The following is a 24,087-nucleotide window of genomic DNA, read 5'->3' as shown; positions in this document are numbered from 1 at the left end:
GGAAGTGACTCAACACTGGCAGGTTTAAATGAGACTTGCCATCTCAGTGCGCTCAAACACTTCAAACTCCCAAGTCCAAATTTCCAACATTGCACTTTAGCGCCTTCAACGGCCTAGCAAGGAATTTCAGCTCCCATTTTCTTTACTACTGTCCCATTATACGGAACCTGGCATACCTGGGGCAGATGCTTTTCAGAGAAACTACACAAATACCACCCACATCCACCCATTTCTCTTTTCCTGAATTATCCAATTGCCAGTACCCCCAGGGATGCCAGGTGGCTTTGCTTCATGGAAACAAGCTGTTTGGAGATGCTATTTCGTATGGATTGACAGCCTTTGAAACCAGAATGTCCTCTGGGGACAAGGAGTGGGTGGGATATTTGCCCAGCAACCACAAAAGAAGCTCTGTCACAATTTCTAGTCCTGTGGATTCCTTCTGTTCTAGAAATAACCAGACATCATAAGGGCCCTTTGTCACAGAACTTCTGGAGTGCACATTTTTCCATTCTTGTCTTAGACAGATATTTCCTTTGTGCTGCCTTCACCAGAAATCTTCTCAGGAGTGAGGAACAAGCATCTGTCCATTGGTGCCTCACAGAAAATGTATTCATTATTTTGTTGACATCATTCCTTCTTTAGCATTCCTCTTCTAGAGTCCCACACAGATCTGTTGGAGGCTGTCCAGACCATGGACACCAAGATGATCAGAGGGATGGAGCAGCTCTGCTGGGAGGAAAGGCTGAGGGAATTGGGATTGTTCAGCCTGGAGAGGAGAAGGCTTTGGGGTGACCTCATTGTGGCCTTGCAGTGCCTGAAGGGAGCCCACAGGAAAGATGCAGAGAGACTCTTGACAAGGGCCTGGAGTGACAATAGGGAATGGCTTCACACTGACAGAGAGGATATTTAGATGAATATTAGGAAGAATTTTTTTCCTGTGAGGGTGGTGAGGACCTGGCACAGCTTTCCGAGACAAGCTGTGGCTGCCCCATTCCTGGAAGTGTCCCAGGTCAGGTTGGATGGGGCTCTGAGCAACCTGGTATAGTGGAAGGTGTCCCTGCAGGGGGCTAGAACAAGATGATCTTTAAGGTCCCTTCCCACCCAGGCCATCCTGTGACTCTATGATTTCTTCATACAGAGAATGTTCCTTCATCTTAAAGAATCTCCAACCCAGAACTAATTCATATCAAATCCTATTTCTTTTGAAGACATTGACCACTGTTGCTCTTGGCAAAGGTCTCTGTCTTTGCTCCTTCTTTTGCCCAGTCTTCCAGCTCTACCCAGAGAACCAAGAATCACTGGTTCCACTACAATACACTGGCGTTCTGCTCCTATTTTGGTCATACTGCTTCTCTTCACGTGTTTATGTTGTTCACTTGCTCCCTGTTTCAACTTTCATCTCAGACTGGAATGTCACATTGATAGAGATGTGTTTTGGCATAGAGTTCTGTAAAGTATTCTGTCTATCTTCAAAATGTCTGTTAGAGTGACTCTGTCTGATGGTAGGAAATCTGTTCCTTTTATCCTTTCATAACCTGAGAGATCATAATGATCAGTAAAATTAAGAAAATGGACCAAAGTCCTTTTCAGTCTAAAAAAAGAATCAATAGGCATGTTATGAATGGATGGCAGTGAAAAGTTATGCTTCATAGGCATTTAAGCAAGATGAAAAGGGCAACAAATGATTTTTTTCTCTCTCATGAAAGTTTCACCGCATTTCACAAAAAAGAAAAGGAGGGAGATATGTCCCAAATTATGATGGAAAGCTAAAGTGTTTGTTTTCAAAAATGTTTTTAATTACTGTGAACCAAATGTTTTACGTCAACAACTTATAATATTTTGTTTTCATTTCTTCTATTTTTAAAACCCCTCTAACATAAATTCCATTTAGAAATAAGAAGTAATTTAAAAACAACAGTTGGAAACTCCTCACTCTATAAAAGTTGAACTGAGATATGTTATTAAAATCAAAACGTATTTTACTAAAAAAATAACTGCAAACAGTGAGAAGGAATTCGAATGTATGGGGGCAACACAGTGAGAAAAAAAATCATCATTTGCAAATAGAGACTTATTTATCAATTTTTTTTCAAGTTTTATCAGAATAGAAACATAATCTCTGCATCACCACAATTTATTGTCTGTATTTGTATAGAGAAGCTTGGGAGAAAAATAACAGAAAGTCTACTTAATCCAATAGTAATAAAACACTAAGAATTATGGTTCTATCCTAACTACATTAAGAAAAAACATCTTGTCAAAAGTTTATAATTACAGTGAGAGGAAACATACAGTGACAAAGCTGATCTTTAAATTTTGTGGAATCAAAATTCTATGTTATGTTAAAAATATTACTGCAAAGGCCTGACTATGGCTGAAATTCATTATCCTTTTGAATAGAGGAGCTATAGAAACATAGAATGGTTTGGGTTGGAATGGACCTTAAAGATCATCCAGTTCCAGTGCCCTGCCATGGGCAGGGACACCTTCCACTAGCCCAAGCTGCTCAAAGCCCCATCCAGCCTAGCCTTGAGCACTTCCAGGGATGGGGCCTGTCATTACAGTTAAATTCCAGGCTACAGCCCTTTTTGGAGAGAACTCCTGTGTTTACCCCATTTTTTTTTAAATTTGTAGCTACTTCATGAACAATTTAATAATTTAGCACTCAATTTGCTAATGCAAGTTCTAATTGAGCTAAGAGAGTCCTGAACATCCTGTAGCTCACCTAAGATAAAGCTATTTTCAGTTTCAAGCCAAAAAGAGTACATTGGGACCAATCCTTTACCCACAGGGATACACCATGCTATTCCATAAGCGGATTTGCTGAAAACTCCGTTCTGTTGCTGTCATATTCCTCCCCATGTATTACAATCCACAAAAGTCCAAAGACATAGCAACTCCCCTGGCTGGTTCTTTCAGTTTTTTGCATCCTTGGTATCAGATCCTGTTCTGCTACTGCCTGTGAGATTTGAACTCCTATTATATTCCCCCCACACAGGAGGTTCACCACTATAGGGACAGATAGCCATGGAATAAAACCACTCATCTGAAAGCAGGGCCTTAATTTTTATTTTTTATGTTTTCATAGTTCACAAAATCTGCAGCCTAAAGTAACAATTAACCCTCTGAAGAACCTCTGCTGCAGATCTCGTACGCATCACAATAATTGATCCATTTCCTGACCTTTGGAAAAGAGTGCTGTGAACTATGATGTCATACCTCAGCTGAAGCAAAGCTTTAGGCCATGCTTCATAGTTTGATAACACTTGTATTAATAAAGAAATGTATCCTATGTCAAGTGCTTGACATAGAAAAGGTGCAGAGTCAGCAAGATGTTAATTTTAATAGTAATAATAATTTTTACAGTATCAGCTAGTTGCACATCAATCTGCCTAATTGTTCCACTTCTCAACTGTACTACATTTGTTTCTGCTTCTTCCACACAGAACTGTGTAAAAGCTGAGGTCTAGGGCATGAACCAGAGCCTTGGGCTGGTTAACACCAACACAGAAGTGTTTACTTTAGGCAAAGAAACACACAGAGTGCTTCGGCACAGTCTCCACAGCAGCACCACATCCTGAGGAAAAGCTGAAAAGGGACAGACAGTGATAAGAGGTGTGTGACCTCATAAAAATATGTGTGTGACAAAGAAATTCAAGTAGCATGAAACAAGTGCCAGGCAGCCACCTTTGAGATCACAGACTCACAACATCTTTGGGCTGGAGGGGACCTCTGCCCATCATCCAGTCAAATGCCCTCACACAGAGAAGATGCAGCTGCCCCATCCCTGGAAGTGTTCAAGGCCAGGCTGGATGGGGCTCTGAGCATCTTGGGATAGTGGAATGTGTCCCTGTCCTTGTCAAGGTAGTTGCAACTGGCTGATCTCTAAGGTCCCTTCCAGTGCAGGTCATTCTATGATTCTGTGTTATCTAAAAGCAATAATTTAACAAAATAACATGATGCTTCTTATCTATTCACATGACTTCAAGAAGCAGGGTGTTTTTAAACCCCTGGTTTTTATTCTGAGGTGCATAATGAAACTTCAAAGGTCATAAAACTGGGAATTTACTGGTGGATTTTGAAGATGTTGAATGTTTGTGGAAAGATTAGAATTTTCTTTGGGTCTAGTGTTGGTGCTGACCAAGCAGCCAGACAGGTGAAGAAAGTACAGCTGTCAGCTCAAATCAGAGTTGAAGAGCAGGAAAATTTTCCTTCCAGTTTCTTTCTCTCAGCCTGCATTCACAAACTTGGGCAAAACAGAAATTAGCTCACAGACTGATGGAACTTCAGCTCCTTAGACTTGAAGTTCAGTACTCAGATAGCCACATACTCCCCTGAATTATGGACAGTGGGAAAAGACCTCTGACACTTTTCCACATGTAGGCAAAATTCAATACCATGCTTCTAAATACACCTGAATTTGTTCTAAATATGTTCACCCTTTCCACTTTAATAAAGGGAAGTAGCACACAAGAAATTAAAATTATTTTCTAACATTTCTTTCAGGCTAAAAAAATCCCAAACCTGGGACATGCATTCTCTATTTTCTATATCTTTCTTCCATTTTGCCAAAAGCTGCTTTCAAAATCCTTATTTTTGTTACTGCAGGAGCCAACAACTCTAAGGAAAGCACCTACAATTGGTTTACATTTTCTTTGTGAATACATACCAAAAGGGAATAGAAAATTATTTGGAGTTTTTTGTGGCATTTTCATGCCAAAATATGTGATTTAAGAATTTCATTTTGTTTTACAAATGCATTGGGACTTCAGAGAAAATTTCAGTTATGCCAACTTACCATAAATTTGGTTTGGCTAAGTGCTGAAACTGCAGCTGAATGCTGCTGAATATGGAGTTAGAGTTGGTCTGTGTTTCTCCTTGAGTGTTTGAAAGCAGTAGTGAAAGTGAAAATATATAATTAGAATTAGAATGAAGAACGTTCTTGGGTTTTGTTTAAAACTGTTTTATCCTGCTTGGAAAAAATAAATCTCTAGACCTCAAGTATGTGTATTTTTATGCTGACAGATATGGTGTTTCTCAATTTCCTTCTAAAGGCAAAACCTCTCTCTGACCCTTGAATCTCCATTCCATTGATTATAAATTAGGGGAAAGAAACAATGATTCTCTCCCAAGAATGTTGCCACGTGGAAAAAGGCAGGGCAAGACCATCTGGGATAACAGGCATGGGCCATCAAAACAGTTACCTAAAATAGAAACATCTCCGTGCAGCAGTCAGGGCAAGGAGCTGCTAAATGGTACTGGAAATCTTTTGGTCCCACTGCTCATATCCAGGTCCAGGGTGCCCTATGGAGATCTAAGTATCCCATCTGATGCTGCAGTCACATAAAGCAATTAGCAGGAGAAAAATAGCAGAAAGGTGAAACTTTCCTATGCACATAAGATCAGCAGAAATATAGTTCCTCATAAAACACTGGATCCTCCCTTGCAAGGAAGGACACAATTTCATAATAGATATAGTTACTGTTGGTGAATGTAAGAAAAACCTGCCAGTCATTGTTCATATTTTGTGACATTGATTCAATATATTCCAGAAATGTTGGCATATGCTAATATCTGTTAAAGTATGTATTGTCTGCAATTAATGTGACTGAATAGATCAAAGGCCAGTTTTATTAAGAAACAGGTCCTGGCACAAAAAACTGCAAGGGTTACCACATAATCAGATAGTGAGACCACAGTTTTCAGGCTAAGTACCAGTAACCAAACATATTTGCTCACTTTATAAGAACACCAGAAAAAGAACAGCCCACATACAAAATAAGTACAGAAATGAACTAGCAAAATCCACTAAAGGATACATCAGTACAGGTTCAAATCAAATATTTCAATTTTGTAGACCTCTCCTTCTACCTTAATTTAATGCATTTATAGAAACAATTCTTAAAGTGATGTTGTTTATGTGTTACATAAACAGTCTATCCCCTGAATAGAGAATTACTAATGTCTCTCTATTTGGCAAATACCTGCTAGTTGGACACAAATATAAAATGCATCACTAAAATGAACCATGTGGATCAGGGACATCCTTTGTGGAGCTTTGCACTGGTGACTGCATGACTTGCTTGACCGTGTTTTTATCAGTGAAAGGATTAATAAGGGCAGTAGCAGTTTAATTAAGAAACAAACAAAAATGCTTAATACAAGCTATTATAATATTCTACTAGCAAGGGATAAAAATTCCAAGTCTTCTCTCCAACATGCATAAAAAACCTCTGGAAATTCAGAATCATGGGGTTTTAAGTTTTGTTTAGAGTTTTTATAGAGAAAACTGCCGCAGGGAGTTCTTGTGACCCAAGGGCAGGACCTGACTTTCGGCTTTGTTCAATCTCAGTTAGACCTTGTGAATTACTCCAGATTTACACTGTAGAGATCAACATCTTGTTCAGAAGTGGTGACTCATGTAAGTCAGGAATAGGCTGGGACCATTAGAAATATTAGGACAATTCCACGTTTTGTGCATCTATGTTGTCTGTGGTGATCAGAACATGCAAGTTCAGTAAAGCCAGTACATTCCTCAGGTAATTCCAATCTTCATTCCTAATGGAGTTTATGTTCAGCACAGAACTTTGTGATGAAGTGATCACAGTTTTGACAAGCAGAGTGGGGCTAAAGACAAAATGATTAACCAGAAATTCACTAAGTATGTGTTGGAGTACATGTAAAATACAAACTCCGTTTGCCAGAAGCAGAGATCTGGAGGCAGCATCGACATTCAGACCAGTACATGTAGGTCTGATACAACAGCAGGAATGGTCTCAACCTCAGGGAAACAAATTAGTAGCTAAAAAACAGGATCTCTCTGTATTCCTTCTAAAATAAATAAATTTACTCCAGCTACCAGGCGTGAGTTTGTGCAAAACAGTCTTGAACACTTGTCACCTGAGGCTCAATTCACACTAAAATCATCCATAAACTTGAAGGAGAATAAAGGAAGTGTTTCCCCAAATATTAAATGAAATCTTTCTACTTGCAGAAAGCAAGAGGCAGATTAAGTCATGAGTGAAATTCATCCTATTTACATCATAATTTTTCTACTGTTAAATTCACAATAACACCAGGAAATTAGAACTGTATGAAAGCACACTGTTGCTTCTGGAAACGACATCTTGAAGTTGCACCTGACTACAGATTTGTCATGTTTTGGCTCATTTATACCTTGTCTTTCAATCTTCTTTTCATCACCCCACCTCTAAGCCAAATTCTTCTTGTCCTTGCTTCTGCTATGGTTATTACATAAATCTCCACTTCTCATTCTAAATTTAATGATTCCCATGGCTATAACCTCCCCAAGTCCCTCTTCTTTAAATCATAAACAAATCCAAAAAGTTATTTTCAGACATCTCTTCAAACAGACAGGAACACATGAGCAGGTACAAATCTACCAAGCAAAGGCTCTCCAGTGATGTTGCTCAGTGGAATTCCTGTGTTCACTCCTCATGCAGAACATGGGAATATCCCTGCAGTTCCCTATAATCAAACAGCACTGTGCTACATCCTACAGATCCCTGCCTTGTTGGTAGCACCTTAGTTTCAGCCCCAACACCCCAAATTTGTCCACATTTACCCTTCTCTTCCAGCCCACGACACAATAACAGTCCTTCATTAAACTTTTTAAGGTTCTTATCACCTTCCCAAAAGTAGAGATTGATCACTTGTGCTACACAAGGTTTCCCTACAGTTACATACAAGAAAAAGAGATTTATCTCTATTTACCAATCATTACTGGATGCAGAGTAAGACAGAAAAAGTAATTACCTCTTCCTAAAGAAAATCTTACTAAGGAGAGGCGTGCTGGCCAAATCTTAGAAGCAGAGTCATGGAGTAACTCTTGCAGGTCACCATCACAAATTACAAGCTAATGCAGAGCTTTGGACTCCCCAGGATGAACAAGTTTCAGCTGTCCAAGAAAGAATTACATGTAGGTAGAAGGACATGAGTCCTTCTCCTCTGCCCCCAATAACAAGGGGAAGATCAGCACTGCTTAAATCCCCCCCGTGTATCATTAATATTGATAGTGGAAGCCAGCAGGGTACATGGGAAAAATAAAGGGCTTTTTAAGAAGATAGGCACATCTGAGACGACTTCAAATACAGCAGCCCCAACTGCAACCTACACATGCCGTAACTTTGCTGTGCAACCCATTCCAGTGCCTCACCACCATCACAGAGAAGAATATCTTTCAAATATCCAATCTAAACTTGCTCTCTGTCAGAGTGAAGCCATTCCCCCTTGTCCTGTCACTCCAGGCCCTTATGAATATTCTTTCTATCATTCTTGTGGGTTGCCTTCAGGTACTGGAAGAGCACAATTAAGAAGAGAAAATTCCAAGTTTCACTTGTGTGGTTATTATGAGACAAAATAGAATTTTGCAGCATACAAATGTGCAAGCCAAATTCCTAGGAGCCCATAAAGGTATGACATTGATTCTGCATTGAGACACAAAGATACATTGGAGGTTTCAGAAAAGAATAATCACCCATCAGTAATATTTTTATATCTTGCAAAGCTGTATATTCAGCTTTATTGACTACTAAATGCAGGTTTAAATAGTCACCTTTAGAATGCAGAATAAATTGAGACTACTTTAAATTTCTGAGGCCCTAAGATAATTTTTAAGCCTGGAATGTGAAGCCATTCAGTGAGAAAACATCAATTGTAGGAACCCTTGTATTAACTCTGCCTAAACTTTCCAAGTGTACAATCACCTAAAGGAGATTTCAGAACAGAAATGGAAAACAAGGCTCATGATATCAGATATTCCTTGTCTACTTTTAGTGCTTACTACTGTGATCTAAATGGAAGATGATCCCCACTAACTCTCTCATTACTGTTCATGCACAGAAAAAAATAATTATGCACTTCAAGATGATCCACTGCAAATTACTTTTCACATAAAATCTTTCAAAATATAGACATACAATATTAATAAGGAGAACTATTTCTACCCTTCTTCTTCTGAGAACTCCACATTCTCATATACAGTCCTATAAAGGAAGGCCATTGAGAAAAAAGCTTACTTAACTAACTTTTAAAGGAAAATCTGGAATCAATACACTTGAAATCAAATGCATATTGATTGTACCATTTTCCTCTTCAAAAATAAACTGTCTCAGTAAATTACACAAAGCTCTCAAGTCTTGACACAATCCTTATGACTCACAGATCTTATTCCTTCTATGTCCTGTTAATTTTACTGCTGTGACTGGCCCCAGTTAGCAAGATTAGTACTGGCGGTAAAATCATGTACATGCAAAAGCTTATGAAAAATTTTGTGTTTTAACATCCTTTGTCCATAACCCAATTTTTTTTTTTTATCAAAACCTCCAAATGTTCTACCAGCTGCACAATCACCATTTCTAACAGCCTGTCTATGAACCAGGTGAAATAAACCAACAACCCTCCACTTTGATGGACTTTGGCCACAAAGTAATTTCCATTGAACAATTAAGCCAAAGCCAGTAACTTCTAATAATGGATAAAGATGGGTTTGAGATGTTGAAAACTCTTACAAATATCTGCTTTTAATTCTGTGATAAATACAGATGCTATGAGTCTGCTTTCCAGGATAAAGCTTTCCTTAATGCTCTCTCATGCCAGGACTTTGTCTTGCAAGCCTTCCATTTGTAGGTCTCCCTTTGACTTCAGTAAGGGCTCTGGAGAAAGGAATTGCATAATCAGACCCTTAATCAAATTTATTAAAGTCCTGATGATATACAACCCAATTAAGAAATACCTCTCCATTCCATAAGAGCTTTTTACGTTCTCTATAAAACACTTTCCTCCTCACCACATAAAACTTAGTACATGCATTGCCGTCTGTCAGTATGAAGTACAAGTCCTAGAAATGAAAATGGGGCAATTAAATCTACAAGGCTGTGGCTGATTTAACATTGAAAAGATAATGCTAATTGGCTTAAGAACTTTCGAGCAACTTTCAATCCTGTTCAATTCATCAGGTTGTGAAAACCACGGCAATACTGTGATATTCCAGTTTCTAAAAGTAAAGTCTTTCTTATCACATTTGCTGGTACAGTACTTCCCTCAAGTGGTAAATGTATTTCTGCCTGTTTTGAATTTTCCTCTATGATATTAAACAGTAAAAACATATATATTTCCTAATCATCCTGCATTTTGTATTGTTATAGAGTCAACTATTTTTTTTCTTGCTGGTCTTTTTTTCAACTGCTTTGTTTCATTGCAAGACCTTTTAATTGTGTCAACCACAGACTTTTACATTAAGCATTACCAGCATATCTCTGTCAGATATATATGGCACATTTCAGAGCACAACACCCCTGCTTGGGGTGACAGCTTGTTGTCCTTCAAATGCTTATACTCAGACAAATACAGTTGAAAACATTCATTAACAGCCTGGATTTGGGGACTGCATTTAGCAGTTACAAGACTGCTTCTAAAGACCTTTAAAAGCAAAAGAAAGACATTTATATCCAGGGCCAAGTTAAGCATAAACTCATTAGGATGGTTAGTTATGGGAATATAGCTCTACCTAGAAAGAAAGTCTTAAAGAAATTAACTTGTTCAGCCTTAAAAAACAGAGGCTGAAGATGCAATTGCTATAGAAAACTGCCTAGAAGGAGGGTGTAGGGAAGACAGAGCCAGAATCCTCTTGGAAGTGCAGTGATGAGTTGAGAAGCAACAGACACAAGTTGCAACAGGGAAAATTCCAGTCAGGTTTCAAAGACCACAGAAACTCTTCACGATAAGGTCAGGCCAACATTGCACCTTGTTCCTTAGAAAGGTTCGAAATCTCCCTCCTTGGGATCTGTAAAAATGTGAGTGAACAATGCCTTAAGCAAACTGTTCCAAAGTTGGCCTTGCTTTGATCAAGGGAGTGGACTGGAAGGTTTCAAGAGACCCTGCCTAACCTATATCATCCTAAAACTCTGATTAATTTTAATACCATAACTTGATTACCCTTAAAATCAGTCCTCCTGAACAGTGCTCACACTTCTCCATTCCTTTTTTCTTCTCTGTATGTGTGCATTTACAGTTTCTTTGGGATTCTTTGGTTTGGTTTTTGTTCATTTTTTTTCACTTTTAAAAAAAATTCCTTTGCAAAATTTAGTTTGAACTGGACTTTTAACATTTATTGCTTACTCCTGCTCTCATTCTTTCTCCCAAGGTATAGTTTTCTTTGCTAAACAATCTTTTTCAATCCACTGTATTTTAGTATTCTGATTGCTTTTAAAATCCTCCTTAAAGGAAATGATCACTACATGAGCTCAGTGAACTTATTCATTAATTCAGATTAAATCCTTCTATATGAGCATTTTCAGAGTGTTTTTATAAGAAGAATTTCAAGAAAACTGAAGCCTTGCCTGCATTTAGACCCTGATAACATCAGATTTGTTCATTTTGAAAAGAACTTTCCTTAACTTCTCAATATTGTTCCTAAAATTAAAACCCTCAGCTATAGCCTGAAGGACCACTAGCCTACTATTCAATATAATTTTAGTTGAAACAACTCACAACTATATGACTTTATCAACTTGTTGCTTTAAAAGATTTTAAAAATATTTCCTACAACTGACATAGCCAATAAAAATTACCTTATTGTCAGTTGTAGACGAACACTTCAATGTATGAGGTTCTTGTTTGGGACTTAGAGAAAGAGGGACACAGAAGAACCAGAGGTACCTTTGCCTTAACAGGCAAGCAAAAGAAAGTTAACCAGATGAACAACTGCAACAATTCAATAAATAAAGCTAAGTTAAATTAAAATGTAAAATGCTGCAACTTGAATAATTTTCAATGAAAATGAGTATTACCAGCTACTGATTTATAACAGATGGTAAGTGGTTGAAACAATTCTTTTCCCACTTAATCAGCTTTATGTAATATTGTCCTGTTGTGACAAAGAAACCAGTGTGCAATAGGTGCCTGGAATAACATTATTTCTGTATCCTTTCCCTTTTTCAAAGCATTAGACTATGTCTTCCTGATCCTGTCTGTACTTATGAAGGCATACATAAGCCTCAGCTCTTTGTTCACCTTTTGCAAGGATGCTTACATTCTTTCTAGAGCATAGCCATATATAAAATTTAAATGAATTTAATTCAATTTATCCCCCAGCCTGAATTCTTGACACCTGTAATTGGTATTGTATCTCAAACCTGTGAATCAGTGAACAGCATCCCTCCCTAAAAGCAGGCCACAGACTGTCTGAGACTGTAGGAGGAATGTGCCACCTTGTAAGCCACCTGTGCTGAATACCTATTCTCCACCAGCATCACCACAGTGGCATCTGGCAGCAGCTACAGGTTTCTCTTCCTAATAAAATTGCAGCCAACACATTTGTCTGGCTTGGCAGGGGAATACTCTGGTATGTGGTATGGACCCCAATTATTTTTCAGCTGAAAGAGAGAACAATCCTCTCTGAGTTGTATTGCTAAATTAATGCACTGGACCATTCCTAAGGGCTGTTTCACATTTAGCTTGAGCTCCTGCAGGATGGCTCTGTCTCTGAACACAGCTCCAGGAGCAAAATTAGAAAAGTGGAGAAACCTGCTTGCTTGCTGTGAATTTGGGAGTCTCCAGATTTTCAGGGTAGCCTTGCCAGGGTTCCTGGTTGAAGTTTCTTTTTTCTGTCTGGATTTTCTTTTGCTTGCTTGTAATGTCTACTTCCTCTCACCAAAAGCCATGCAGGGATTTAAAACAGTGTCCGAACCTCAATATGGTCATTTTCCTTTCCAAACCCTTCTGAATGCAGCTGACTGACTCATTTCCCATTCAAACTGTTCTTGCCATTAGGTATTATATGAAGGATGACAATTCTCTTTGCCAACCGTCAGGAGCTTCTCCCAATCCTGATTGCTCCACTGAACATCGAGGAAGCATGAATTTGAAGAGCTCTGCTCATGCCTCATATATTTTTGGGCATACCTTGAAGGGAATACAAGTTAGAATGGCTGTGTAGCAGTAACTAGTTGACCACCTAAGGTCCTTCCTTCCCAGACTTCTTCCAGGATGTCATAGAGGCTGCTTCCATTAACCAAAATATTTACCCAAATGGAAGTGACTCATCTCATCAGTCCGACTAACACTTCAGGCAAAACAACAGAACGCGCAAATCAAATGCGTTCAAACACCACATCCCATTACCTTCATTTTCCTGCAAGGAGTGCCCCAAAACTCACACATAACAGACTCAAGAGAGTGATAGCAGAATCCTAGAATCATGGAATGTTTTGGGTTGGGAGGGACCTTGAAGACTATCTTGTTCCAACCCCCTGCCATGGGCAGGGACACCTTCCACTATACCAGGTTGCTCAGAGCCCGATTCAACCTGGCCTTGGACACTTCCAGGGATGGAGTAGCCACAGTTAATTTTCTTCACTATTTACACAGCTACGGGTTTCGAATAGTTCAATCTGCATTGCTTGTGGCCTTATGTTACCTAAGTTCTGTAAATTGTTCATAATTAATCCTGTTCTCAAAAGCCTGTTATTGTTTTTGTCCACTCATGTTATGTTTTCCTGTCCTTAGATTTGGACCCTGCCTCTAACTCAGCATTTATGAGGCTGGTAGTGCTCCAGCTTCCATATCAAGCCCTTTATACCACCTCTTATCCTGTAGTACAAACCTAGGAAAATACACTTTTTTAAAAAATCCAAACATAATTTTTAAATTATGTTTTAGATGTACACTTTGTTATCCAATCTTAGCCATTCCAGAAGAAATTGTCTACTTTCTTTCTTCTTCAGACTGTTAAAAAGCTAGTTAAATTTTTGCTTGACTTCATTTATTCTGATTCAGTTTTTGTCTCTCTGAACCTGCTCTAGATTTTTCTTTCCATGGGGAGAAACTAACCAGCAAAAATTGTCCTTAAGGTCTGGGTTATTCTCTGGTTTAGCACTTAGAGGGAAAAGCGACTAATTGTATATTGGAATAAATGAAAGTAGCTGGAAATTTTCCTTTTTAATATGGCAGCCTTCTAAATCCTGAGGAACAAAGTGGCAGAACCCAGCCATGATGCATTTGTTTCCATAACTGAGCAAGCCTGAGGGAGCAATATCCAAGAAACAAATATATTTTGCGATATTTAGTAATACAATTAAGAAACAAAAATTTGTCAAGAACAGAACTTGTCTACATTCTAAAGCTTTAAACCTGCACAAAATGAACAGATCACTTGCAAATTTTCCCACACTCTATATATTATATTTCTTCAAGGAGGATATTCCCAACTCTGTAAAACCTTTTTTAAAATTTGGGAAAAAAATGAATGATGGAAAATCATGACATCAAGGACAGCAGAGAAGTATGGGCACCAAAGAGCAGTGGGTAGAAGGCACTGTAATGGTATTGCCAAATCAGCTACTTGAAAATCAGATTTTTCTCTTTTTCTTTGAAATGAAAATTCTTACACACTCTTTTCTAGTCAGTTACAGTGAAAGATAATGATTAATAACTTATTAAATTCATTATATTCCCCCTCTGGAGTACAGTGTTGGTTTACCAAAGTACACTACATTTCCCTTCCGTAGGGAATCCATTATATGATTAATCAAACACACAAGTTTAGATGGCATGGTTATTAATCTCCCTTTAATAAACCCAAGTTAAATTTCGTCCCTTTGCTCTAGTACTTCTAGTAAGGTTCAAATAATATTTTCTTTCAAAATATGCCTATTGTGTTCAAATCAAGTTGTCTGTTCTTGTTTGAATAATTTCTTTCTGGCATTTCACAGTTGCACAACAACTGGTGTTGGAAGGGACCTCTGGAGATCCCTTAGTCCCTTAGATCATCTTCGTCCAATATCCTGCTTAGAGCAGGGTCATGTAGAGCAGGTTTCTCAGGCCTCTGTCCAATCAGGATTTACTTATGTCTAGAAATGAAGACTCCACAAAATATCTGGGCAAATTACAATCATAGAATTATAGGATGGTTTGAGTTGGAAGGGGCCTTAAATCTCACCTCCTTCCAACCCTCTGCCATGGTCAGGGACACCTTCCAATAGCCCAGGTTGCTCCCAGATCCATCCATCCTGGCCTGGAACACTGCCAGGGATGGGGCAGCCACAGCTGCTCTGGGAAACCTATGCCAGGACTTCACCAGCATCACAGGGAAAAAATTCTTCCCAATATCCAATCTAAACCCACTCTCTGTCAGTGTGAAGCCATTCCCCCTTGTCCTGTCACTCCAGGCCCTTGTCAAGAGTCTCTCTCCATCTTTCCTGTGGGCTCTCTTCAGGCACTGCAAGGCCACAATGAGGTCACCCCAAAGCCTTCTCCTCTCCAGGCTGAACAATCCCAATTCCCTCAGCCTTTCCTCACAGCAGAGCTGCTCTATCCTGTCACAATAGGACACAAAACAAAGATGCCTGACTCCAGTCAAAAGGCAGTAGAAATCAGAAGCTTTATTTACAATTCATTTAGCCCTTTTATAACATGCTGCACTAAAAAGGCACGTTATTGGTCCATAGGACTGAGACCTCTCCCATTGGCTTAGTAACAGAAATAGCGAACAACACCCGTTTTTATGGGAAGGGAATATTGTTTACACAAGATTGTTTTGGGAAAAAGAAAACTGTTGAAAGTTTCCCTTGGGAAGAGCTAGCAATTCTCAAGCTCAGAAAATATCAAGTCCACACCATCCCTCTGATCACTTTGGTGTCAAGTTTATTTACTACATGAAATACCACAGTGTGAAGGGACTTCTGAAAACAATGCCATCATATCCCTAAATCAAGTGCATCACAAAAATCAGCAGATCAGCAGGCAAGTGTTTTTCAATCAAGCATGGTAATAGCTGGAAAAACTGAGCAGTTCAAACTGAGTTCCTTAGCTCTTTAAGCTTGGAGTTTGTGGAATTTCAATCTTCATGGGATGGACTCTCAAAAGAACTGAATGTAAATGCAGTTTATTTCTTTAAAATTGCAGACAGGATTTTAGTATGCATCAAGTAAAAAATTCTTGGCAACTAACTTAACTGACTGTTGTTTCCACAGCCAATTTCTATAAATTTTCTCCCAAATCTGGGCTTCTGTAGGAGATAAATAGCATAAAATTTACCCTATAAATGTGCTCAACAGAAGGCAAAAAATATATTCCAAGATACAGGAGTTTGTCACCAGCTCACAGGAAACGGAGAATACTCTAGTTTTCTTCTTACTGGTTTTTCTAGTGCATTAAATCAAAATTCAGCAGACTTCTGGATATTTATTTTTCACCCTGAAAATTTACTGTGGCCTCCAACCTGTTATTGCAGTCTTTGAGAGGGTACAGTGCAAGTCAGTAAGTGCAGACTTAAGGACTTCATTACTTACTCAGGCAGAATTCCCCTTAATCTCAAGTACTGATGAATACAACCTAGAGAAATTACTCTTTCCACCCTGCTTAATAGGAAAGAGACCTGCATCATCTTGAATGCTGTCAATAAGAAGCTTAGGCCTCAATTCAGGAAAAGTATTTAATTGTATCCGTATTCAGGACGCTGATGCCTGTGCTTAACTTTAATCATATGCTTAGGTCAGAGTTCCACGATTAAACAGTGCAAGCTATAGCACCACCCTAGAGAGAATGCTTCCTTCAGCCAAAATCTTAATAAGTTACACAAATAAGAGCAGTAAACAGCAGCCCTGCCCTCTCTTGTTCTAGGTTCAAAACAGTCTTCTGACAAAGACTATTATTTTTGTTTATAATATTTATTTTGGCAGAAGAGATCTCACAAGCGTGAGCAATCCTTGTTTTCACCTGCACTGTTCAGCCTCCAACAGTTGAATAAAAAGGTATCCAGTACACCTAATTTAACACCTTTATCTAAGAAAAAAAATTAATTATTCCTTTGGGAAAGACAAGCAGTGATTTCATTTACTTATAACTTTGAAGAAAAAGAATGGAAGGCAGATTAACAGGATGATGTTATTGCAAGTAGATCTCCACTGTCTCTGTAAGGACACCAAGATCAGAGAAGGGCCTCGACAACAGGAGAAGGAACAATCTTTTATGCATCCTCACAGAAAGAACAAAAAGAATAATTAAGGAATCATATTAAGTCTCACTTTGGTCTCTTGAAAAGTGAAGAAATTCATTCTAAACACATAAGAAGTCAATATTTGTGAAGAGTCATTCTGCATTTACCATGGGTGAATCATTTCCTGCACTGATCTGGCTGCTTTCTGTGAGGAAAATGACAGGACCTGTGGGCAAGAGGAGACTTGTCCATGCCATTTGCCTTGACTTCAGAAAAAGCGAGTTCCATGGTTTGCTCAGAGGGTGTCAGTCAATAAGTGTGCCTGGAAACCTGTAAGAGCTGGACTACTGCTGTGATCATCCTAGAACCACCCTGCTTTACAGAAGGGACCAGGAGGAGGTGATGGAATTCTTGCTCCTGCACAGACATAAGGCTGGGTAAGGATCAAGAGATGGTCAGTTTTCTTAAGCATGCAGCTGCCAACCAGAGAGAACTGGACTGACTGAAGGAACAGGTCTATAATAACCGCCTGAACTTCATCAAAAGCAAATGCCTTTGGAACAGAAAACTTGCAGGAGAACTGACCCTAGTGAAAAGACTCCTTGGTGTCTGCAGAAAACAAGATGAAAATGAGCCAGGAGTGTGCCCCAGCAGCAAAGTCCAACAGCACCAGGGCTGTGTAAACGGGTGGATTTAGGGAAGGGATTACCTCAGCTTTTCAGCATTCATTAGCCTGTATCTAAAATATTGGTTTTGGCTTTCCAGTAGAAAACATGAATGGCGCTGCTTATGTAAGTCAAGGGCAGAGAATGTGTCCAAGGAAGAGAAACCAAGGAACAAGGCTTGCTCAGCACAGTTAAGGAGCTCATCAAAAGACAGGGCCAGGCTCTTCACAGTGGTTAATGCTGGAAGTACAAAAGGCAATGGGTTTAAACTGAAAGCAGAGAGGTTCAGGCTGGATATAATGAGAAGCTTTTACACAATGAGGACAGTCAGGGCATGTCCAGAAAGATGTTACCATCTCCATCCTTGGAGATTTCCATAACCTGGCTGGGTAATATCTTGAGTAAAATGGTTTGAGATCACACCTTTTGACAGGAGTAGTTATTTGGACTACATAAAATCCTGAAAGTTCCCAACCTGGAATATTCTACTATAGCACACTTTTAAGCATTTTATAATTTCATATTGAGAGTGTAGGAAGAGCTATTTCCTACTGAAGTCTGGCTGGAATATAATTGTAGACACTGGAGCAGAGCATTGTGGCAACACCATGGGTTCATTTGTCTGATAGAAAAGAGGAAATCCCACTGTAGATTTTCAGAGGAACAGGGAACAAGTGGGACATTTTTAGCTGCATTACTTATACTACTTCATACAAAGATAACCAAATTCCAACACAGCAACAGCAAGAAGGTTTGAGCACATGCCACGTGCTCTAAAATTAAAGAACCCCTACATCTAGATAACACATTGAAAGACCATGTCAACACTCCTTTGAAGATAAATTCTGTTTATGAATACTCTGGTATGAAACTTCCATAACTTAGAACTCAAACATTAAAAGAACCAAATTTATAACAACTATAGGTACAAAAAAGAGGATGAAATCACTGTGTAAGAATATAATCATAAGTGTCCTCATTCATCTTCAGTCATTCTTTTATTTTCATTCGGTCATTTTTTATTTTCAAAAGTTAATAATGCAAGAAATAAATTAGAAAAAATAATTTATTGCATATTCATCTTACTATCCCATATGCTTAGAAAGATATTTCTCAAAGTAAAGATATGAAAGAGGCCAGAAAGACACTGGTCAGTTTAAGAAATATTGTATCAAATTGATGGGTTTTTCATACTAATAATATTATTCAATAAATGCTAAAATATTTGAGGTTGAAGAACTCTGGGTATGTTTAAAGTTCTTTTATAATTCTGATTGTACAAATTGTTATTTATGACCTATTATCTTAGTTTCTTCTACAAAGTTTCAGCTAATATCTAAAATAATAAGAGATTTTTTTTCTTTAGTTAATCTTATCAGAGACTTGCTTAATAAAGAGATGGGCTCAGGTATCTGAAAGGGTTTTTAGTCTTTGTGGGAGATTTGCTTACGGAAGATTGGCAAGGAATCAACTGCTAGTAATGTTTTGCAATGTTGAAATTTTTAAATTAGGTATATAAAGAATTAGCAATGTACAATTCTACTTCATATTTATCTGTATCATCCTTTACACCAAAGACCCTCCTCTTCAAACCAGCTTGCTTTAATTCAGTTGTTAACTGAAATGGTGGTCCAGAAAGAAATATTTGTTTCATTTACAGCTGAATTAACAGTTTAAATAGTTGATTCTGCCAATATCATATTTTAAATGAATTAAAGGAAAGACAGAATTCCAGACTCTACTACTCCTAGGGTTTGCTCCAAGTCAGGACACAAGCCAAGAAACAAGCCCCGTTTTTCCTATAAAGAAAATTTTCCTTGAGAAATACGTAGAATGAGTTATTCACTTTCTTGCCAAATAGGAAAGATAAGAACACACACATACATATACATATACAAATATATGTCTATACATATACATGATGTTGAATCATGTTTGCCAGATCAGCTGGACATTTAATGAAAAGGAGTCAGGGCCTGATCCATCTCTCACAGAAAAGTCTGGAAAGCTTTCCATCAGCTCCAGTGAGAGTTGGATTTAGCCCCATCCACATGTTTTCAGGCACGAGACCAATTCTCATTTCCTGACCTCTGTGTAATTCCACTGAGGATGCCACTACTGCAGAGAGAGGAACAGCTTATCAGAAGATTGCAAATATCCACCATGTTTTCAGTTAACATTCTGCACATACAGTAACTTAACCCTATTCATTAAATATTTCTATCCACATCTTCCATGTCATACTTCATTTAAGAAACCACAAAATATACTATTAATTGCTTTATTACAAAGGTTGCATCTGCAATGTTTGCATGAATATATTATCAGACACATGCACTCATACATGTGTGTGTAATCCTTCATCTCTGCTGCAAGGACAAAAATGCCTTTTGATGTACATGAATAAAGGAGCTATACACTGCAAGCCTTTTTATCAGAGAATCATAGAATAGTTTGCATTGGAAGGGAGCCTGAAGATCAATCAGTTCCAACCCCCTGCCATGGACAGAGACACCTTCCACTATCCCAGGTTGCTCAGAGATTCATCCAGCCTGGCCTTCAGTAGTTCCAGGGATGGGGCATCCACAGCTTCTCTGGGCAATCTGTGCCAGGGCCTCAGCACCCTCACAGGGAAGAATTTCATCCTAATATTTAATCTAAACTTGCTCTCTGAGACTTTGAAGTCATCCCCCCTTATGCTGTCACTACATGTCCTTGTAAATAACATGTGACCATAAAGAATTAAATAGTAGTACTGACTATAAGACAGATCACCCTGGATTTCCCAAATCAGTTCCTTAGAACTTGTCATTTTCTAAAATCAATGTCATAATTCATAACGACTGTCTGTTTATCTATTTGCTACTTAACCTGAGGCATTTCACACAAATGTTTCAACTCCTTCAGCTGTACATGAATTCTCTCCAGAAATAATAGAGCCTTAGGGTATTATTGTTAGAGTAATTTCACACCAATCTTTTGTGAAGCACTCTGAGCCCTCACAATTTCTTTGTCACTCTCCAAATAACCAATAAAATATTTATTTGAACAGACTGAACAGGGTGGTGGAGGGTGAATTTTTGTTCTTTGCTTATTCCAGTAGCGGAAACACACCAAGTGGTGTTTTGTATGAGAGCTGTATTCTAGAACACAAACCCCACTGGGCAAGCTAATACATTAGATGTGTCATACTTTGTCTTGCCAGGCTCATCAGGCTGATTTGGAATTTGCTGCCTGGGTAGAGTGACTCATATGTTTACTGGACTTGACAGGTGCTGGGCATCTTTTGCACTCATTAAAGTTAATGACTTGAACAGCAGAAAGCGAAAACTGTGTGCTGGTTTCATCTGAATGTGTATTCCCAAGTTATCATTTAAGAGAGGATGTAACTGGTGTCACCTTTCTCCTGCAAACATAAAAGCAGCCCCTAAACAAACCCTTGTCCCTTCATTGCAAAAATAACCCAATGAGCTTCACAGGAACTCCTTGTTGTAGTAAGGCATGGAAAAAAAAAAAGTGCTGTACACAGAGCTTTGCACATAAAAGCTGCTTCTTGCCATAAAACCAGTCGCTTCCTCGCTGCAACAGAGGAATTAACATACTGGAAACAAGCCAGTAATTTTATAGAAATATATGCCTTTAAGTAAGCTCTAGACCAGTGTTCTCACAATAGCCATCCTTTGGCATCATTTCTATCCCAACAAGCCACAGCTGCTGAACTGGATACTTCTGACTTCATGTTAGATAAGTAATGAGAAGTTTTAGGCAACAGTGCCAGAGCCAGTCCTTTGATATTACCACAGCACACTACAGTTGTTGACCAGCCACACAAAAAAAAGATATGCCTTTAATTTACACTAGTTAGCTAAAAATATTCAGGAGAAAACTTCACAGAGACTTATGCCAGGACATTAGACTGTCAACCAAGACATGAAGAGATAGAGACTTCACAGACATCTGTGTATTCACACAAGAAATTAGGAGGATTGAATCTTTAACTACAGAGACATCTCTACTTTGATGCCTGTCCAGCTACTAGATCTGCCCTGGTAATATGACAAAGTTCTGTACCCTGGTTTCCACCCAACAAGACAGAAATATTGAGCCAGAGACCTCACAGAAACCTGTGCCTTAATATTAACCTGCCACACAAAATCTCCTGAGGTAATGATCTTGCAAAAAGAAAAGGCTGAAGCCTCTAAAAATATGGCTGAAAAATTACTGCAGTCTTAAATACTCATCACTTATAATGTCTAACTTTTCAGGGTCTTCCAAAGCAAAAATGTAATGGTTCCTTTTTCACAATTAGGACAGTTTAATTGAACTGTTACGTTTAGGGTTTTTTGTCTTCTGCAATTCTCACATCAACCTCTATTGCTTTCATAATTTCATAAGACACTGACGAACAAAGGCCTGAGCAACACATCTTCCAAACCCAGACTAATGTGCTGTTTACTGGACAGAATTAATAAGCAGAATGTTCACTGATGGAAAATTGCTCAGTTGCTTGGAATATATTTCATTAATTTGGGGAACACTAATTCAGAAATTCAGGATTTTTTCCATCCACAATGGCACAGAAAGCAATTTGACAGAAAATATTCAGTGTTAGTCTTTTCATTCTTGAGGTCTGAAAGGAGCTTTTCCTGCCTTTGTAGTGTTGGATCTTTACATTGTTCCTGGTTTTCCACCTATTCACTTAACATTTCTTCTTGAGGTTTTTTTGGGGGTGTTTTGGATTGGGGTTTTCTTATTTGGTTGGTGTTTTAGGAGATTTTTGTTTGGGCTTTTTCAGCTTCTTTTTGTTATACCTTAAATGCCTAATTTATAATTATTTCTGCATCTCAGATAAGAAAGATAATCATTATATTCTACAGCATCAATGGCTGACTTGTTTCCAGTTCCCATTTACTTTAGGCCAAAAAAAAATGGTGAGCAGCAACTATAATACTGGACTTTAACAGTCTTTGATTCCTCACTTGGAAGGCCAAGAAAGCTGTGTAATGTGTAAGACTACACAGTGCTCTGTGACTCTCTGCGTATTGGGCAGGATCAAAAGCTCACTAAAATAATTGAGAATCATTCCATGATCTCCTGTGGAGTTTGGTTGAGCGCAACAGGTGACAAGCAGGCTCACTGAAATGAAAGATTCCCTGGAAACACTTTACAATGGTGGTTAGCAGAATAAAGGGATAATGAAGTTTGTCCACAAGCTGTTTGTTGGATCAAACCTGAAAACTTGAAAATTCTCCACTTTGGATACTGATTCTCAACCTGTAAACAAATTAGACTGGGGGGGTTTTCTCCCTGGAAGCTGAACATGGTATTGGAATGTTTTGACTCTGCTGGCACACGTGGAATGCGGGGAATGAGCAATGGTTAATCAAGCCTAAAGGACCAAGACTACAGAATTTGTGAATGTTTAGAAAATAGACCTCAGTCACCAATTTACAAGAGATTGATAAAAAGGAGTTTGCTAAAAAAAGTTTGAAATAGCCATAAAAATCCTGAACCCATTTCAGTCTGAAAGTGATCTACCAACTATTTTTCCATTTGTCCAGGAAATGCCATTAAAACTTCACAACTGTGTAACTGCAGCAGGACTAAAGACACCAAGGTTACCTTTGCAAAGGAAATCACCATAATAAAAGCTGTTTTCTTCATTGTGCAGAAAGTACTGACATTCTGAGGGATTGCTATAGGAATTCTGTGGTGATTATCTTGGGAATCAGGCACTACTCTACAGATTAGATCCTGAACCACCTGTCAACCCCATTTCGATGCAAATTGCTTTACTTTGAAAGACATGACCTCAAAGCCCTGCAGTGGTACTGCAGGCTTGCATTTCACCACACCACGACCTTCCAACTCAAAAGGCTAATTAAGAACAACAAAAAGTGCCTTTTGCCACCTTTGACAGACAAAAATATAATCACAACATGACAAAATACAAATCCCACATAAAAGAAAAGAGTAAGCTGCATCTCACCTCATTTGAATTTTCTGTTGTGATGTTTTTATTTTTCAGCTTTTTCTGCTGCAGCTTGTTTTCATACTCTGGCCTGGGATGCTCCTGAAAAAAAGAAAAAACAAACAAACAAACAAATGTGATTATGATTAAGAGAAAATCCCCAACATTTTTGGTCACTTATTCACAAACAAAGCCATCAAGATCATTCAACTCCACACACCTTTTGGACTAGGCTGTCAGATCTGGCCGAGTTTCCCTGATCAATAATTAATGTGTCCTTGCAAAATATATTTTTCTTTCCCAAATTAGAGCATGAATTAAGCAAGGTGACAGAAATTTTTCGAGTGAGCAGCTCATAAATGAAAAAAGTATGATGCATCTCCTCATTCCCACCAAGTTCTGATTTCATTCAGAGCTGGAATTTGGATTGACATCTCCCACAAAAAAGGCTATTCCTACACCATTGGTCCTATCATGCCTCTTTAGTATAATTA

General features: G+C 38.5%; 1 protein-coding gene across 1 annotated transcript in view; it reads right to left on the bottom strand.

The window, feature by feature from the left end:
• ANO2 (anoctamin 2) overlaps positions 1-24,087 on the bottom strand; it is a 147,384-nt gene that overhangs the window by 49,227 nt on the left and 74,070 nt on the right. The window contains exon 14 of the mRNA XM_066184629.1: positions 23,612-23,695. Within this exon, the coding sequence (XP_066040726.1) occupies positions 23,612-23,695 (84 nt within the window). The remainder of the gene's footprint in view (positions 1-23,611; positions 23,696-24,087) is intronic.

Source organism: Chamaea fasciata, unplaced genomic scaffold (assembly GCF_029207755.1).
Source record: "Chamaea fasciata isolate MVZ Bird 193981 ecotype frontalis unplaced genomic scaffold, bChaFas1.0.hap1 SCAF_5, whole genome shotgun sequence".
Taxonomy (NCBI): Eukaryota; Metazoa; Chordata; class Aves; order Passeriformes; family Sylviidae; genus Chamaea; species Chamaea fasciata.
The sequence above is the reverse complement of the archived record's forward strand: the minus strand, read 5'-3'. Positions and strand labels throughout refer to the sequence as shown.